General features: G+C 30.8%; 3 protein-coding genes across 3 annotated transcripts; 1 reads left to right on the top strand and 2 right to left on the bottom strand.

The window, feature by feature from the left end:
* Positions 1–1955: 1955 nt before the first annotated feature.
* LOC114387363 lies at positions 1956–3752 on the bottom strand. Its single transcript, XM_028347537.1, has one exon. It carries the CDS (start codon positions 3222–3224, stop codon positions 2322–2324), a length of 903 nt encoding a protein of 300 aa, XP_028203338.1. The 5' UTR covers positions 3225–3752; the 3' UTR covers positions 1956–2321.
* Positions 3753–5662: 1910 nt separating this feature from the next.
* LOC114387362 (nucleolar complex protein 2 homolog) lies at positions 5663–11946 on the top strand. Its single transcript, XM_028347536.1, has 11 exons — positions 5663–5754; positions 5847–5993; positions 6435–6506; positions 7909–8457; positions 8788–9090; positions 9738–10067; positions 10147–10353; positions 10476–10562; positions 11173–11267; positions 11367–11495; positions 11630–11946. Exons 2-11 carry the CDS (start codon positions 5865–5867, stop codon positions 11826–11828), a joined length of 2100 nt encoding a protein of 699 aa, XP_028203337.1. The 5' UTR covers positions 5663–5754; positions 5847–5864; the 3' UTR covers positions 11829–11946.
* A 1475-nt stretch (positions 11947–13421) lies between these two features.
* LOC114387285 lies at positions 13422–14816 on the bottom strand. The gene is made up of 2 exons (XM_028347437.1): positions 14464–14816; positions 13422–13912 (listed from the first exon to the last, which is right to left on the bottom strand). Exons 1-2 carry the CDS (start codon positions 14786–14788, stop codon positions 13578–13580), a joined length of 660 nt encoding a protein of 219 aa, XP_028203238.1. The 5' UTR covers positions 14789–14816; the 3' UTR covers positions 13422–13577.
* Positions 14817–19823: the final 5007 nt, after the last annotated feature.

Consider the following 19823-nt stretch of genomic DNA (forward strand, 5'->3'; position numbering starts at 1 on the left):
TTTATGTAATTTTGTATTTTTCAGTTATTTTAACATATAATTTTATGAAACTCTTATGATTTAATAAGATGATTTTTTAACTTTCAACTAATTTTTGAAAAAAAAATCAAACATAACCTAAGTTTGACTATTTAAGGTAAAAGAATTAATAGTTAGTTTTAGAATTATTCTTATTTGAATCAATCTAATCGGCAGGGTGTCTTTCTTTCTTAATGACTTTCTTTCTTCATTTATTTCTTAATCATTCAATAGAATTAACAGTACGGTCTCTGATCAATTATTAGCCTCATTGTGACTGATTTGTCATTATTCATTATCCCCGAAAGGAATGGAAAAGGTGCTAAGCAATAAAGAAATATCAGTTTAATAACGTGTTGGTCTGCATCATACATCCTATATCTCGAATCCACATCCACGATATTGCAACTTGTGATGAAGGAAAACAAAAATGGAAAATGATAATAATAAAAATAAATAGCCCAATATATAAAAAAGTAAGTTTCATAATATACTTTTTATCCGTAAAAATTAAGATTTATAATCATTTACACATGAATCAAGTGAGATATTTTTTACAGTTTCAAATTTGAATATTTATGATCCATTGAAGCCAAATGATCCATTTGAATTGTACTGAGTTAATAGAGTGGACCCTAGAAATTGACTCATACCCAGGAAGACAGGACCACGCTAGCGAGAGTACCCGAATTCTGATGGAACTGAGGCGAATTCCAATTTTCCAGCTATTATAGAATGAATCAATTTGTTATTCCGAAATTGAAAGGCAGCAGGACTTAGGAAAGAGCAGCTAATATTATTTGAAAGGAGGAGCTGGTGCTTTTGTGTGTTGAGGAAACTTTCGGCCGAATCGCGTGATTACAACGACATCGCTTGTTGTTTAGGTATAAGTTGCTAGACACCATAACCCCATTCTCGACACGCACCGTTTTCAACTTCGTCATTTCATGTTTTGATCGAGACAGCCTCGTGGGCTTCCTATTAAATCATATACAAATCTATTCAATGTTGCTCCGCAACTTGCCCTCCAACATTGCCTATTATTAGATATTCAATCAAATATACTATCAAGATATAATATATATAAATAAGGAACCTTCCTTAACCTTTACCTTATAATTTAATCTTGTAAGGTTAAATTAGATATACCAAGCTTATAATGTTTTCTCTCACCTTCAGAATACATTAATCCTATAAAATATCATATATGATAAAATTATTAATTTTATAATAATTATTTTAAAAAGCATACCTAAAGATTTTTATTTAGTTAACACCATAAAAAAATTATTTTGACAATGCATTAGAATTAAAATTTTATTCATAATAGATTTTAATGGTGATAATTGAATAAATTGAAATTGCACTCGCATTAACAAGATCCTATTTATTTGTCACGTAATAAAAAGTATGTTAAAGGGAAGTGTATACTAGCATTTTCCTTACCCTTATTCTATAGGGGATAGGGAATAAATAAACAAAAGAGTATAACTTTTTAGAGCAAAAGATTATTTTATTTTTTGGGTGATTAGGATAGAAAAAGGTAAAATTCTTAACTTCAAGCCTTCCTACAATGTTCAATAACCTCTGCAAGCGATTCCAAATTCATTATCTGTACACCACTTTTGCTAACTGCGTTAGCATTAAGCATTGACTTTTCAGACTCAGTTAACTTTATTGTTTTTCAACTCTACATGTGAAATCTACCTTGGAACTTTCTCATGTTTATTCCTTAACCTTTAAAATTTGGGAGACAAATAATCCAATTGGTAGCTAATTTTGATTGAATTAAGCAACTGACACATATAAAACAAACGACACAGCTAGGCGCATATGACCGGCCTGAGTATAAATAAACAAATGATACCAAAGCGAGAAAAGATTATGGAAATTTCTAAAAAGAAAACAAAGAATCATTGAGACAAAAAATTAAGAAATTGGTAGTAGCAAACAAGCATCATTCACATGATTGATTAACACACAGGTTAAACCCAGAGCAAACATGGGGAATAATGGACAAAAACACGTTGCCCCACTTAGTCCTTTGCTCACTAACCAGCATCTTGAAGCGCATGTCAGTATGCATTCTATTTGTTGGCACACCATGCGCAAATTTGCAGCATATTGACCATAGCAATCATTTCAAACCACACAAGAGCTCCAATAAAAAAAAGGGGGGGGGCCAACAATTACCAAATGCTTTGTAAAACATTAAGAATTAGCAGAGTCATTTAGAAAAATTAATCTGATTAACATAATATGAAAAAAAAAAAAACAGAAGCCTAGTTGTATGGAACTAAAAACTAATGCACAATGGATGCCTTTTCAAGTGGTCTCAAAGTTGTAGGAGAAGATGCCAATGGGAGAATCTGAGATGAACCTGAAGGAAACTGTGGTAGATATTGTTGAGGCTGTTTGTGTTCTGTTGTTTGAATGAACTTAAGAAAGGACCCATCTCTAAAATCTGTGGCCAATGTTTCATTAGAACAATCTTTAACCCCACATTCTTGGACATTATTATTATCCACAGCCTTTCTCCTCGCCTCTTCCATCAATTTCCTATGCAACTTCTCTTCCGCATCCCTCATGAACTTGAATTTCGGAGGTGGCGAAGATATAAACCTGTTGTACTCTAATTCCACGGAGGATTCAAAGAGAGGGTTGAATCCTTGATGCTTATAAGAATGAAGAGGGTCCAAAGGCAAAGAACAACACTTCAAAGGCGAGGAAGCCACAGGGGTAAGAAAGGGGGTGTCAATTGTCAACATGAGATCACTCAAACTCCTTGTTCTTGACCCCTTTCTGCTCCTATCTTCAGACTCCAAATCTTCTTTAGTTTCCTCTTTGATGGGGAAGAGAAACCTTGGTGGGCCAGCCAGATTGTGCAGCCTCATCAACTCTGACTCAACAGTACCCTCTTCTCCAAAGGGCTTGTGCAGCAAATCCAACTCCATCTCTGGCTCACGACTTGTTGTTGTTCTTTCTATGTCCCTATTCACACCCCCTCTTCCAGTGTTGTTTGCAACATGCATGGCACAAGGGGTCTTCCAGCACCCCCAATAAAACGCACCCTTTGCATCCATCTCAATATCCATCTGTGTCCTTCTCTTCTTCCACCATAAGAAATAGTAAAGCTGAGCACACAGAGCCAGCAGAAGACACCCAAAGACAAGACTCAAAGCAATACTTAACCCACCGAAAGACATGACCCCCCTTACCCCTTCACTAGGGAATCGATCAATCACACATCTTCATATAAAAAAAAAATTAAAAAAATTAAAGTCCCTAACTTTTCGGTGGTTGATTGAAAGGTACCAAAGTTTTTGGAGTTATTAAGGAAGAAAGTGCTGTCGGAGGGACACTAGTTTGTGTAAATTTTTGTTAGCTAAGAAACTATGGAACAAGAAGATGGACCATGCAGGTTCTGGGAAAGGCGTGTCCTTCCATTTATGAAGGTGACGTTGTGATAAAGATAATACTCCACTAGTATATTTTAGGCCCCGAAAGACACGCTCTAGGCTAATGGAAAATTCTTCTTGGAAGGGGTAAAGTCTTAATCTTAAGTCATAGATACACTATCTTACCTCCCAAGTTTATGATAGAGGACGCGGAGTGAAGAGGCACGGATCCAAGGAAGGAACGTTAAAACTTATGCGCAGCCAAAAGCTAAGATTGTAAGTTGTAAGTAAGCGTAAGCACCAACCACGTCTTCTACGGAACCGAAATGAAATGAAATTAAATTTTGGCCGAAAGGGAGGGGTAAGAGTTTAAAAGGGATTGGATAGATATCACATGGGCTCTTTGTTTTGTTTTTGCGTGTGACTGAGCAAGCAAGGTAACCAAAAAAATCAAACCTAACATTAGTAAGAAAGACAGTTTAGTTGGCACAAGCCACAAGGTCAAAAGAATATTTACTTTTAATGCACAAATACTGAATATGATGGACCAGAGGAAATGTGGAATTTATTGCCATGAGCATCACCTGGTAAAATGAAATTTCAAAACTATATACAATAATAGAACCAGTACAATGTAGTGGAGTAAAAAGATTTTGTAAGAATATTTTAGTTTAATGAAAAAATGCTTTAATAAAAGGTCCATTGTCCATTATTATCTGATAGGAAAACTTAACACCTTTAAGCCATTCTAGAAAAAAATTACACAAACATTTATTAGGTTTAAGGAAATTAAATATGTTTTTTTTTCTTTTCTAAAATTTACACAACCCATCACCCTCGTATTTAAAAAAATTGTAAATGTTTTCTCTCAATTTTTTAAATCTACATAAATTTCCTAAATATCATTTAAATATTTAATAGCAATGAGTCATGTGTGTTTCAAATGATACTTTTTTTTCGCGCAACTTACACTTAATAAGTGTTTTTTTTTCGAAAATGTTTGTCCTTTTTCACGTATGAGACACTTTTGATAAAAAAAAAAAGGTGATAGAAAACTTAATCAAAATGTTATACCACTAAATAAGTCAAATAAACACTACCTGAGCAACAAAATCATTGTACCAACTTCATTCCAGAAATCTCACAGGCCAAATGAACAATTATATGTTTTAAAAATCAAATGAAATTATTCCAATTAAGTTATCAATGATTCAACATACAAAATTACCTAAGTCAACTCTATATCAACTATAATAAAATTAAATCTAAATCTAGATATATTTTAAAAACAAAAGAAAAATATGTATAATTTTCTTAAACCTCAAAGAAAGTTTGTGTGGGTAAAAAAAAAAATGTATATATAATTTCTTTAAACCTTAAAAAAGATTTGTGTAATTCACTCGTATGAATAACATACATGAGAAGCCTAAGTCTTTGTTCTATATGCATAACGAAAAAAATAATTGACTTAACTTGCAAAAAAAAAAAAAGTGCGAAACTCGGGCTTCACAAAGCTTAAACGTAATTTTAGAAACTTGAATTGAATATTAGCTTTTTGCTCAACTAATTGTAGGCCTCATTTTAGAAACTTAATCTACATAGAGTTTGTGATCAACTTGACTCAAATTCACTTGATGAATGATTTTAATTTTAAAATTTGAGTATAAATTAAATCCAGGCCTCATTAGCTATATTTAATCATGATCTGATTTGGGCATAGTCCAAAAAAGTTAATACAAACCAAAATTTCATCAAACTTATGGTTTATTTTAGAAGCCTAAATTGAATATAGATTTCTTAATCCAACCCATTATAACTTACAACCCATATTGAGATTATAATTAACCCAACTTGAAATTGTTTGATGAAATATAAAGGTCAAGCTATGAATTAAATACGTGCCTTTTTAACTTGTAAAAAGTTCTTAAAACATGATTTTTCATTAGGCTTGAATCTCATTTTAGAAACTTAAATTAATTTTTTTTACTAAACCCATTATAGCTTATGACTGTCTTCAAGTTCGCAATAGCTCGACCCAAATCCTTTCCATTTGGGTTTGGGCTTTAAATTTTTAATATAAATTGAATTCAGGCCTTTTTAACTTGACTAAATCACGGGCATGCCATTTTTAATTAATTTTTTACCTCTAATATTTTTTGACAGATTATTCCTATTTTACCAGGAAGGATTGATATCATATAATAAGTTAAATTTCAACTTATTATAATATTAGTCGTTAAAATGAAGGGCATAAAATAAAATCACCTCCTTTTACTTGTCTTCTCTATACTCTGTCCCGCCGCCGCGAAGCTGCAACTACACATAGCATCACGAATAGGTTTTTAGTTCACTTCCTTTCTTGTTATCACTTTCTCAACTTTCGTCTTATTTCTTAATCTTTTAATCTTTGGCCCTTCAATGTGTAAACAGGTTTTTTATTCAACCAACATGGACGTATCGGAGAGGACTTTGGATGGAGAGAATAGTGTAAGACGAAGGAGCAGAAAAAAATCCATGTCTGGAACTGCGAGTGGAGCACGAGAGCATATGGAGCAATTGCAGAAACTTCAGGAGAAGGTTAGGCTTATCGCGTTGCTGTTTCTTAGGACATTTTAGCATTATGTAATATATATAGTTTTACTTTATCTATTTTTCATTTGGCTCTTTTAATTAGGATCAAGGTCCATCATGTTTCTTGTTCTTATTTGAAATGTTCTCTATAGTTTAACTGAATAAGTTCTGTAGTTTTGAATTTATTGTCTCGAGAAAGCATGTAAGTGCTTCAAGTTTTAATAGAAAAATTAGACACATTGGACCGTATTTGGATGGGGTGGAATGGCAGGGAAGACAAGGACAAGGAAAGGCTTCAATTTAGGTTTTGATAAAGTAATTCACTAGTGCAAATGTTTGCATTTTTTGAAATTGGAACCAGATGGTGCTTGATAGGAGATTATCTTTTTTCTATACTTATTTGGTTACACGCTATTGGTGATGTTTTTAACATCTTTTCCCTTTCAGGACCCAGAATTTTATGAGTTCTTGAAAGAGCATGACAATGAGTTGCTTCAATTCAGTGATGATGATGTAGATGTGAGTATGCTACACTTCGACTCTTTTTTTCCATCCTTTTACTTCGCCATGGATAAACTACAAAGCATATAGGGTCCCTGGAATAGTATTGATTGGTTTTGATATTTCATGTAATATGTAATATCTACCAATGCCTTCCTAGAATTTGGCAACCTCTGCTTGTTTAATTAGAATGCCTTGGTTTCTATTTCTTACAGTCTTATATTTTTTATTATTCTATATTTTGTTTTCTTTTAGGAGATATTGTATCCTCTGGATCTTGTTCTTATTTCTCTTTTTTTTTCTTTCCAAAAATTATTAGAGACATTTTTGTGTCACAGCACAAGGAAATATAAATTTAATATGGTTTAGCTCATAGTGGGACACGAACGCACCAATCATTGCAAATTTGAAATCCTCCCACTCAGGGATCTGTTTCATATAGACCAATAGATCCTCTAGGTTCTGGTGATTGTTCTCCTATTACATTTTGGGAAGTCACTGGTATGGTAGGGTTCATATTTATTAGATTTGTCACTAATGATTTAGTTTTGTCTAATTTTACTAGAATCTTATGATCTTTCCTTCAATAAAGATAGGAGAGTTTGGATGATATTTTTTCTGGATTTGCTTCTTTTAGACTAATAGATTTTTTAGGTTCTGGCGATGGTTCTCCTATTAGATTTTGAAAGCACACTTAGTTAGGTGATGATGTTTAGAGGATTTTTCACTCAATGTTATAATCCCTTCTAGTTTTACTTGAATCATATGATTTATCCTTTAACGCATATAGGTAATTGTTTATGATGCTTCTTGTGTTTTCTGGTGAATTACTTGCAAATGAATGCCCATATTTTCAAGGTTATGCCTTTGCCCTGTTATATTTTAGGATTTTATGTTCATGAGAAACATGACTTCTATTTGATGCATCACTCTTTATATTTCAATGGGATCTCTATTATGATATGCAAAGAGATTGGCCTGTTTTGTTCCATTTTCTAGCTTCTTTGACTTGCTTTATTATTATTTTTCTGCCATAAAGGAATATCCATCCTCCACTATCATATGCTTTCTCCCCTTTTTTTCTATAGTAATGATGCATTTGATTTGTTTATAATTTTTTTCTTAAAAAGCTTCAAATTCTTGTAATCGTTTTTCTCCTTTTTTTCCCTTGAATTTCAAATATCATTGTTAACAAACATTCACCTTTTAGCTCTGTCTACTAAGATTTTATAACCATACCCTTTTAATGTTTTTCAACAGGAATGAATTTCTCTGAAGACTGTTCTTTTAGTAAATCCTTATTTGGATATCTTAAAAATATTGGTTTTGGTTGTGTGGTTTTCTTATTTATACATATTACTAAATAGCTCAGCCTGATGCTTCCTTAGTATTAAATAACTGTTTTTCTTCTTTTCTACAGGAAGATGTGGGTACTAACACAGAAGATGGAGATCTACAGCTAGATGAGGAGGTTAGTGAGGATGAGATTGAAGAGAAGGAACAAAAATCCTCTAAGGAAGTTATAACTACTTCTATGGTTGATTTGTGGGGCAAATCAATTCAAGAAAGTGGGAGCTTGAGTGCGGTTCGTTCACTGATGAGGGCTTTCAGGACAGCATGTCACTATGGTGATGATGGGGGGAATGAATCTATGGCAAAGCTTAGTGTAATAATGTCTAGCACTGTATTCAACAAAATAATGTTGACTGTACTTACTGAAATGGATGGAATACTAAGAAATTTGTTGAAGCTTCCTGCTTCTGGTGGAAAGAAAGAGACCATAACAGATTTGATGGCCACGAAGCATTGGAAGAGTTATGGCCATTTAGTAAAGTCTTACCTTGGAAACGCTCTCCATGTTTTGAACCAAATGACTGACACAGAAATGATATCATATACTTTACGTCGGCTGAAATATTCTTTGTTGTTTTTGGCTGCTTTTCCTTCACTCCTAAGAAAATACATTAAGGTATGAGTAACCCATTGTTCTTCGAATTGATGTTCTCAACAATATTCTTTTATTACAGCAATGAACTCTAGTCCTTTTAAGTCTGTAATCTGTATTGCATGTCTTATGATGCATATTGATTGTGGTCCCTTTAGTCCTGTACTGTAATTCTATTATAGCTTGATTAGATAGACGTCAATAAACTAAAACCTTTCTCAATCTTGCATGATTTATAGGAAGGGAGATCTCTCCCCCCACCCCACCCACCCCCAACTACTTTCCTTGGCCTCCCTTCAAATGTTGATTTACATTCTGCGGCATGTAACTTGTCTTGTGCATTGATTTTATCAGGTGGTCCTTCATTTCTGGGGTACTGGTGGAGGTGCCCTTCCGGTTGTTTCGTTTCTATTTATGAGAGACTTATGTATCTGTATTGGGTCTGGCTGCATAGATGAATGCTTCAAAGGAATATATAAAGCCTATGTTTTGAATTGCCACTTTGTAAATGCTGTGAAACTTAAACATATCCATTTTCTTGGCAATTGTGTCATTGAACTTCTTGGTGTGGATCTTCCAACTGCATATCAACATGCCTTCACTTACATCCGGCAACTGGCTACAATTTTAAGGGAGGCACTTAATACAAAGACTAAGGTGCTGTTTTATTTGTCCAGTACATGTTATTTTCTTATTAGGCACTGTAAGAAGTGGCTTGAATTTATAGTTATCCTAACAAACTGGTTATATTTGGACTTCAAAAACAGCCACTTAGTTCTTACAAGTTTGGCATGATTTTCTGTTATTTGCTTATTTGTCTGTTAAACTGGTTCTTTAACCTTGCATGTAAAACCTTCAAAGTTCTGTTATTTTTGTCTGTTAGAGCTACTAGGCACTCTTGATTATTGTTGAAAAAATAGAGTCAAGAATAAGGGTACATTGTTGTTGATGAAAATATAGAAAGGCTGTAGGTTGAAGCACAAATCTCCTCTAGCTCACACCTGTATTAGACTAGAGGGAAGAGTAATACAATTGTGCTCCTTTCTTTCAAGTTTCAACCACCCCTCAACTGTGATAGAAATAATCAATACCTAGAAACAATCCCCCCCCCCCCCCTCCCCCCCCCCCCCCCCCCAATTAATCAGTTTTGAATCTAGTGGTAGCACAACCTTAACTCATTAGACTTTTTTTAATACTATTGTTTGATTGGATTTTTTCACAAATTGATACAATTTGTTTGTGCTTTTCTGGCTCTTCTTAATTTATGGTCCTTATAGTGCTCTTTCCCTGAATGTATTCTTTAGGAATCTTTTCGCAAGGTTTATGAGTGGAAATTCATAAACTGCCTTGAACTTTGGACCGGTGCTATCTGTGCCTACAGTTCAGAGTCAGACTTTAAGCAACTTGCATATCCATTGACCCAAATAATTTCTGGGGTAGCTCGTCTGGTTCCCACAGCCAGATATTTTCCCCTTAGGTTGAGATGTGTAAGAATGCTGAACCAGATTGCAGCTTCTACACATTCTTTTATACCAGTGTCTATGCTCCTTTTGGACATGCTGGAGATGAAAGAATTGAATAGACCCCCAACGGGAGGTGTTGGCAAAGCTGTTGATTTACGCAGTATACTGAAGGTATTTGTAACATGAATCGATTTCAATGTGTACTTTTTGAGCTCCACCTAACCTTTAGAGAAATTTTTCCATATATTAGGTTAGCAAATTGACCCTAAAGACACGAGCATTTCAAGAGGCATGTGTTATTTCTGTGGTTGAAGAGCTTGCTGAACACTTGGCACAGTGGAGTTATTCTGTTGCATTCTTGGAGTTGTCTTTTATTCCACTTGTGAGGTTGCGTAGCTTTTGCAAATCGACCAAAGTTGAGAGGTTTCGAAAAGAAATGAGGCAGCTTATATGCCAGGTATTTCTATTACAATGGTAAAAAATGCAATGGTGATACTTGGATTTACTTGTATGTTTTATCATTGGCATTCAGCAGTACTCATGGCATTCATTTCTAATTTTTCATTTTTCCACATTCAGATTGAGGCTAGTTCTGACTACCTGAATGGAAAGCGCCTGTCAATTTCCTTTTTACCTAATGACCCTGCAGCAGCATCTTTCCTCGAGGTTTGAACTGTTTCTCTCTTCACTTCTGTGGAATGTGAGTTTTGACTGAAGAGAGAAAGATCCTTGAAGAATATCTCTAATTTGGATGAATGAGTCAGTGCATAGCACAGAATTCTGATATCATATTTATATCGAATTTATACAATAAGATGCACTGGAATTGTACAATAATGAATTTACATAATTAAGTTACTTAGGAAATAGATAATGAATCTAGTAATAAATAATGAGTACAGTTTCCTTGTTGGATGTGGGCTCTCTCTCTCTCTCATATGCCCTAACCTGCATAAGAACTTGGTCTTCTTTGGGCTAGTTAACTTCTTGTTTGCTGCTTTTATAAATAAATAATGTTAGTAAAGTGACATGCCATGTTATTTAGTCTTTTGAATGTGGCCTACTATCTGACAGTGCACATGCATATGAATGGGATGAAATCATTTCATTGATGTTTAATGTTTCATAGTTTACTTGTTATTTTCTTTTCCTTTATTTCTTTTATATCAATTGTTCTTGGCTTATATTCCCTCCTATTTCAAACCTCAGCATTATTGTACTTTATTTAAAAGCAATTTATATTTGAGGATTGAAAAGAGTAAATTGATCATGTTAGGATGAAAAAAAGCCAGCTTCTAGTGCACTGTCAAAGTACGTCGTGACACTCCACCAGAGAGCAGAGCAAAAAAATAATTCATTAATGGAATCCAGGTATGAACTTCGAAGTCAAGTTCAATCGCAGGCATTACTATATCCAACCGGTAATCATAGCTAGGATGGAGGTTTCTAACATACATTGAGATTTTGCAGTGTTCTTGTGGGAGACGAATCCTCTAAATTTGGGAATGAAATATCAGAAAGTGATGAAGAGGATGCGAGAAAGAATGAGGACGGTGATGCGGTCTTTAGGTCATCCTGGTTACCTGGAAATGACTCTAAGTATGATTCCCTTTTTCCTTTTTTCTCTTTCTCTAGCAAACACAGTTGCACATACACTCATGCACTTATCCACTCATTGGCATTGGCACAAGTTTTTTTTGTTGTACTTCTGTCTGAGGGTGCTTTGCTTTCAGGATAAAACAACCTACAGAAACAAAAAGAAAGAGGAAAAAGCAGCAGAAAGAGAAAGCCATTGACGACGATGTTGTGGAGGACTTAGTACTTAGTTCTGACGAAGATTTGCCTTCAAGCCACAGCCCTTCTGCTAGGAAAAATGACGGCACAGATCATTCACCTCCAAAACAAAAACGCAAGCAGAAACACAGGAAATAATGACATGTCTAGACAGCGACCTCTCTATTCAAGATTGATACTTCTGCGTGGAAAATGTGAGAGAAAAGTTTTGATAGTTTTATCAATAGTTTCAATTTAATTAATTTTGTTTGGATGCAAAAAGAAAAATAGATTTTATATAGAAAATTACGAAAAAGTAGGTGAAAGGAAAAAAAAAAAAAAAAGGCCATCGTGAAATCTGGGATAATTTGAAAAAAAAAGTTGAAAAATAAAACTTCCAAATATCAGACACAATCTAATCTAATTTTATCTTATTTAATAAAATCATTCCTAAAATATTCTCATTTAATTGAAGTTTTATTTTTTAATGTCATTTTAGATTAGGAAAAAAGTTAATATTTTAAATGATATTAATATAATTAAACGATACTAACTTCTTTAGTAAGCATATAAGTTAGTTTTTTTTTCTTATATTCAAAAATTAAAGAAAATATATACGACAAGTTTCTGAAGATAATAACAAATTATAAAACACTTAAATATTGATTAATATGCGAGTGTAAATCATATGCTATTTGGTGCAGTAAGCAACTAATTAGTATAATTCCACTTTAACTATACACATGATCATACTATATATATTTTTTTCACATATTCACATTTATTTTATTTCTCTATTTGGCCGTGATTTCAATTGAGATCTTGTGCTCTTCAATCTTAACTCATTCACCCACCAATATATGCTGGACACGTTAGCTACCAAATACCTCCAACGTAGCAGCGAGAATCCTGGTCTGGAATCTACCTTTTTCAAAAACAAAAATATAAACTGCACCCATCTCAACTTGAAGCCTACAAGTAACAATAAGTCACGCAAGCTGTATAATGGAACGTGTTGTTAAAAAAATATTAAGCCTACTGCTCGTTCTTTATACTACGGAAATTATGGAAAAAAAGAGAGAAAAAAAATAAAACAAATGTAGGTGTGTATAAAAAAAGATCTAGTGTGGTCAGGTATATACTTTAAGTATTATACTTGTTAATAAGCTAATTACTACAGAAGATATGCACCCTTAACATGTAATATTATTTAAATTTCAACTATTCTACAAAGACAATAATAAAAATAATTGAAAAACTTGTTAAAAGGTTTTTTTTTATCGACAAATGCTAATTTATTAGTTTTACTATAAGCAATGTAATTTTTAATTTATTAGTTTTATTATAAGCAATGTAATTTTTTTTTTATGTACAACGGTCTAGTAAGGTTCAAACTTAAATCTTCAAACCATTAGGCCGATCCTAGTGATTAAAAGCAAAGAAATTAATGAATTTCATTATAATTTCAAACAAACAATATAGGATTGAGATTTTCTCCCGTTATGCTTTCAACTTCGCACAAACTCTATTCTTACAAAAAGAACATTTTAAATTAAATTGAAACGTGAAATTGTCCTTAAGAAAATTAAACACCGTTAGATTTAAAACTGCACGTCATGCTGTTCAATTGTGAACTGAACAGCTGTAGGGGTTCCAATTGCAAAATTTGCTACATGTAGAATAAACGGAACATTGATTTTTTCAAACGTGTACGTCGACTCTAATTTCTTTGGTGAATACACAATCGTTATACCATAAAACATGCCTGGTATTACTACGTTAAACTCAATATCCAATTAGATAAAACTCATTTCGAAGATGAACAACGAGCTACTCAAAGAAAGTAGTAGTACAGTGTTAGTAGTTTTGGTCGATGATACTTAATCACTATCTCGATACCTTCATTCTTCAGTACTGAAAATTAAAGCAGTGTTGATTTCCAAGATGACCATTTTCGTCAACAGCAATAGAAACAAAAGATTTGTCGGTGACATCAACAGAGTGATGAGTTGTTTTTTCTTCCAAAATACCGGTTGGATGAAGAGGAAATAGAGTTAAGGCTTCACGGTTACTGGTGCTATAGTTATAATCCGGGTGTTCACTCTGCATGCCATCACATATTCTTAGCATGCCAAAGGACCCAGTCTCAATCCTTGAGCTAATACCTACACTTGCAAGCACCTTTGGTTGGTGAGGATAAAAGCTGAATCCACTCTTTTGCAAACAATATGGGGCGCAGACAACTGAAAACAACAAAAAAAAAATTATGATTTCAGACTGTTGAAGTAATTTTTTTGTTAAGACAAAATATATTAGATGATGGAGTAGAAGCGTAAAAGGGGTATCCCTCCCTGAAATTAGATCCTTGTTTATTCAACCAATAATTAGACCACCACTATAAAATAACATAGCTTTAATCCATTACCAGCTTCTAACTCTTATCATTTTCAACCGGTGAGAAGAATTAAAGCATATTTGATTTCTTTTCTTTTTTTTTTTTTTTGAAAAGAAAGCATACTTGATTTCTATATATGTATCCATAATTGTGAAAGGTAAATAAACAAAAGAGACATGTACGTACACTTAATTTTAGGTGATTTTAATTTTTTGAGTTGGTTTAATTAAACACATGTATATTATATATGCCGTAGCTGTTGGATCCCACTAATAATCATATGGAACAGCCTTTTGATCATCAACCATAATGAAGATGCATGCATATCAAATAGGCAATAGAACAGTACATACAATAATACATAAAAACGTAATAAGAGATAAGAATGAGTGAACCGACCATTTTGGCAAATGGGGTGGGAGGCATGAAGAAAGCAATTGCAGTATGCAATGCTTTGTTGCTTCTGCTTGAGCTTCTGTCTTTGGCGCGCTTTGTGATTTTGAAACCAGTAGAAGACATTTTTTCCCTCGATGTAACCATAAGCCCTAAGCCTAGAGGTAATCTGTTGTATTTGCTCAGTGCTGGGAGTCCTTATTCCCTGCTTGTAAAAGTTCTCCAACATGTCTATTTGCTCCTTTGTAGGACTCCATCGTGAAACTGATGAATGAGCACCACTTGATCCTTTCCTTCCACTCTCATCCTCTGCAGTACTGTGACTCTCCATCTGCTAGTACTTGTTCACAATCACAAGGAAAAATGGTTTTGAGCAGGAGCAAATATATATAACTCCAACAAATATACCAATTGCTAGTAGTATTAATTATGACTCTAATTTGCATGGCTAGCTTCTGCAGCTAGCTAGCTAGCATTCATTCATTTTATAAAGTCAAAGAAAATGGGTGGGGAGAGGGAATAAAGAGAGATGCGTATTGTGCTGTTTTTGGTGCAGAACATCACTGAAAACATTGCGAGTGGCGGCTAAGAGAGATGGTATTCGAAAAAACAATCGTGTTCCTGTTGGATTTGGTGCATAGTGATTAAGATTGCAATTGATTTTTCTCTCTATTTCCTAAGCCATGCATGGTGCCTTAGATGACCTCGGGAACGACAGAGAAAGGTAGTATATTAGTTGGGCCGTAAAGTGCAGGTGAGATCGAGGACTAGCTAGCTAGCTAAGCTATGCAGTATATATGCTTTGGGAATTGAAGTGAGGAAGTTGAAAGGTTTAGCTCTGAACTGCCAAGGGTTTGTTGGGTGGTAGTGGTTGGATCATATACACACTCAAAATGTAGCATGCATGGACTAGCTAGCTAGTAGTATAATAGAAATTATATTTCTGTAATTTTTTGTACTTTATAACAAAAAAATAGAAAAAGAGGAGAGAAAAATATAAAATAAATACTAGTTGAGCCGTTGAGGTGAGGTTCTTTTTAAACGTGTCTGTGTAGAGTGGCACTTAAGGGTCTAATATATAGAACATTCTATGGTTATAATTTATGGAAATTTATAAAATCAAGAGGACTTGTTGAATAATGAGTGTAACTTAATACTCGATCATGTTTTTTTTTTATAAAAAAAATACATGTATCCGATTCCATACATTAAGAGAGTGTATTAAAAAAATATTCCAAGAGAATTTCTCTTACATTAAGACTTTTAAATCGATGGAGTATATGAATTAGCTTGATAATTGCTACAACAATCTAATATTATACAATTAAGAATGATAATAGGTAAGATTTAGGAAACGTCTTATAGTATCCTTCTTATACTCATGGGTAATAACTTTAATTATCATCCTCGTATCAATTGAATATTTATATATTCATACTTATATCTATGACTCACGCTTTACTTTTATATAAAATTAACAAATCCATAAAAACATATTAATTAAAAAAATACTACAAATAAATTAAAAATTTACTCTCAAGTAATCTAAATAGTATAACATTAAAACCATTCAGACTTAATATACTACATTTGATTCTATTTATAATAAACAATTACTAATTCATTAAGATCAATATAAGTGATTAGATTAGTTAATTAATAAATGTTACATGATCCAACACACTCTTTTGAATACACCTCCCTCATTGGTTGAAATTTAGTGAGAATTACAAAATTTAGTGGGTCTCACATAGTATTTAAATTCTCTATATTGATTTCATAGTTTTCAATGCATTTTAACTAATAAAAAAGAGTGCGTATTGAGGAGTGCGTTGCTAGCACTTCTCTAGTTAATTTTACATAAATTTTAATTTTATTCTAATATTTCCCATGATATTTAATGATTTAAGAGATAGTTATTTTTTAAGTTAATTTTTAACCAATGAATATATATTGTTTTGTTAATAGCTCAATAAATGTACCCACTATAATTTCATGAGAAAAAATGCATATCATTAATCAGCCTCATAAATAAGGGATAAAAAATAAATTTAGCAATAAAGCAGTCTTATAATTCTTATAATTAGAATTAAAAAAAATGTGATCTTTAATTTCTTTATATAACTAGAACTGAAGTAGTATAAAAAATAAGTAAACATAACATTGATTCGTTCAAACTTAAGTCATAAATGAATGGCATTACAAATATAATCATCAAATATTACAAAAATAAGTTATTAAATAGGTAAAAAAATCTATCCTACTAATTTCAAAACAACACTAAATATCAATTAACAATTGGATGTCAATCTTAAAATAGTTTGTCAATAAATTCATAAATTTATACATAAAAGTAAATAATAGTTCAATATTCTTAAATAAAATATGAAGCAAATTTGATATAAGGTATGTTAAACTATAAAATTATAATTTTTTTATAATAAAGTATATGTATAATTTAAATTATTTATTTAAGTAACATATTTTAATTATATTAATATATAATATATATGGCATATATGTGTGGGGTGGGTAGTCTAGTACTCATCCCTGAAAGAAAAATATATGGCCTCATTCCTAGTCTAAAAAAAACGGGTAATTATCTTTCCTATTTACAAATACTTTTATGAATATTCACAGGATTTGAGTTTATTTTGTCACCCAATAAGTGGATAATATATTTGAAATATAAAAAATATTCATTACTTACTATACAAAACAAGTGCAAAATTAATAATAAAATTTAAAATTATTCATTTTTAAAACCAAAATCGAAAAAAGGAAAAGAAAAAAAATATAGATTATGTTCAACAAGTCATTTAAACTAGTTTTTAGCTTTTTTTATTTGCTGAAAAATTTGTTTAATGGCTCACTAAATTTAGTTTTTTTTTAAACACAAAAAAGTTAGATGAAAGCTAAAAAATCATATGGTAGTTGAAAATTAGCTAAAAGCTAAAAAACTATTTTATTGAATCATAAGTGTTTGATAAAATTATTTGTGTTAAAGTAACTGAAAAATATAAAATTACATAAATGAACACAAAATTTTATCTTAAATAGAAAAAATTCAAAAAAAATATAATAAATTTTCAAATACAAAAGGAAAATAAATATAAAAAATTAAAAACTAGAAGCCAGGGTTTTACAAAATGTTACTTCAATAAGCATTTAAAAAACACTGAAAACTATTAACAAAAATTATTTACCAAAACAGTCAAAGTAAAAAAATTAGAAAGTACCTCAATTAACACTTTTTAAACAGTAACTTCTAGCAAATGATTTTTTTATACTTCTTCCATTTTTATCCTTAAAATATTTATGAAATTTTTTATTATCCTTTTTAAATAAAACATGAATTTTTTTATTTGTTTTTTTTTCACTCATTTCTCCTACACACTTTTTATATTACACTATTTTGCTTTAATTATTATAGTATTTTTAATATTTAATTTATTATTTCATCGTTATACTTCATGAAATTTGACAATAATAAATGTTAGATTTATTTTATTTTAATGTTATATCATTTTTAAATAATTTTATATTATGTGATTTATTTTAATTATTGCGTTAATTAACATAAAAATAGAATGTCTATTTAAATGTATTTTAAAACTAAATATGTGATGAAAATCATTTATCTATAAATAAATAGTTACAGAGTTTTAAATTAATTAAAAAAAATTCATATATATCAAAACATGTTTTTATCCTTAAAATAAAATTGAATTTTATATACAATTATCATATAAATTTATTTATTTATGTCATTTTACATTTTCAACTAAATGCTTATGGTTCAATAGATTAAATTTTTAATTTTCAGCTTATTTTTCAGCTCTTATTTAACTTTTTGATTAGTTTTGTTAAACATAGATATAACTTTTTTTTAGAAACTATTCTCTCTCTCACCTTTTTGTACTTTTTTCCAATCAAACAAAAAAAATCATTATTCATAATTTTTCTTCCTTTATATTTGTTTTCTGCATCTCCAAACATATCATAAATATTAGGCAAAATGAACTGAACTTTTATCTTCTTTTTTTTAGTTTAATTTTTTATATTTTAAAAAGTTTAATTTGATCTTTTTTTTTAAATTTAATTTAGTCTTTTATCTTTTTAAAAAAATTGTTTTGGTTATTTATTTATTTATTTTTGTTTAGTCTAACTCTTCAATCCATTTAAGATTAACGAGCATTAATCATTTAAAAGTTAACTTTTTTATTAAAAATGAAGAGGAAGAAAATGGGAGAAAACTAAACAAAAAATTATTTTTAAATGATTATGGAAATTAATCTAAGAACCAAATTAAATAAAAAAGATAAATAATCAAAATAATCTTTTTAAAAGATAAAAAATTAAATCGGACTAAAAAAATATGATGAAAAAATAATTTAAAATAAAAAAATAAATGATAAATTAAACTTTTTAAAATATAAAAGAATAAACTGGAAGAAAATAAAGAAAGAAATATGTCATCTAGCTTAAATGTAATAGTCTATTGTTGCAGAATAGTGTACTCCATGATGAAGATTGAAGAGGGTTATTATTTTGGGTGTACCTGGAAGCAAAGAAAAACAGAATGGTCCCACATCTAATACAGAACTCTAAATAGGTACTTTTGAAGGCAACAACAATAGAATCGGGCTTTATATAAACATTACTGAAATGCTTTTTACAAAACACAGGATTCAATTATGACATTAAATATTTAGAGTAAACTAAAAAAACAAAAAAAATTAACAAGTAAATTAAGCTTGCATTTTTTGTGTATTTTTGAAATTATCAGACCAATTAAAAAATATTATTGATATATTTCTAACGTAACTATTATATAAATTAATAAACTTCTCCTATATAACAATTTATAACTGGTTGATAATTTTATATTATCAACAATTTCTAAATTATAAAAATATAAATTTGAAAATAATTATTAAAAAAGTGAATAATTTTCATTCTACATTAAATTATAAATCTAAATTCTCACCTTTAGATTGTAGGATTTTTATGAATTATTTGTGAATGAAAATGTTTTTTTATGAATTATTGTTAAATTAGAATGTTTTTAAGAGTTATTTTCACTATTATTGAATCACATGCCTTATTCAAATAATATGTATCGAAAATTTGATTTATTCTTTTAAAAAATATTCTTTTCTAATATATTTCTTAATTTTAATTATACATTTAATTTGATTTAACATTTAGCTAAAAAATTAATGTCTCAATTATCAATTATCTCAATTGTTCTCTTTTTATCTTTATTTTATTTTTTAACTACTTCTTTCTATCTATCTATTTATTTTTAAATTAAATTTTAATATTTTTTCAAAAAATATAAAAAAATAAAATAATCTTGTATC

Source organism: Glycine soja, chromosome 15 (assembly GCF_004193775.1).
Source record: "Glycine soja cultivar W05 chromosome 15, ASM419377v2, whole genome shotgun sequence".
Lineage (NCBI taxonomy): Eukaryota > Viridiplantae > Streptophyta > Magnoliopsida > Fabales > Fabaceae > Glycine > Glycine soja.

Bases quoted from the DNA above. Each gene is read 5' to 3' on its own strand.
- LOC114387363 (XM_028347537.1), bottom strand. From the start codon at position 3,224: ATGTCTTTCGGTGGGTTAAGTATTGCTTTGAGTCTTGTCTTTGGGTGT.
- LOC114387362 (XM_028347536.1), top strand. From the start codon at position 5,865: ATGGACGTATCGGAGAGGACTTTGGATGGAGAGAATAGTGTAAGACGA. The intron at 6,507-7,908 runs GTGAGTATGCTA...TCTTTTCTACAG, and splicing joins TCAGTGATGATGATGTAGAT to GAAGATGTGGGTACTAACAC. The intron at 8,458-8,787 runs GTATGAGTAACC...TGATTTTATCAG, and splicing joins TCCTAAGAAAATACATTAAG to GTGGTCCTTCATTTCTGGGG.
- LOC114387285 (XM_028347437.1), bottom strand. From the start codon at position 14,788: ATGGAGAGTCACAGTACTGCAGAGGATGAGAGTGGAAGGAAAGGATCA. The intron at 13,913-14,463 runs GTCGGTTCACTC...TGTTGTTTTCAG, and splicing joins CCACCCCATTTGCCAAAATG to TTGTCTGCGCCCCATATTGT.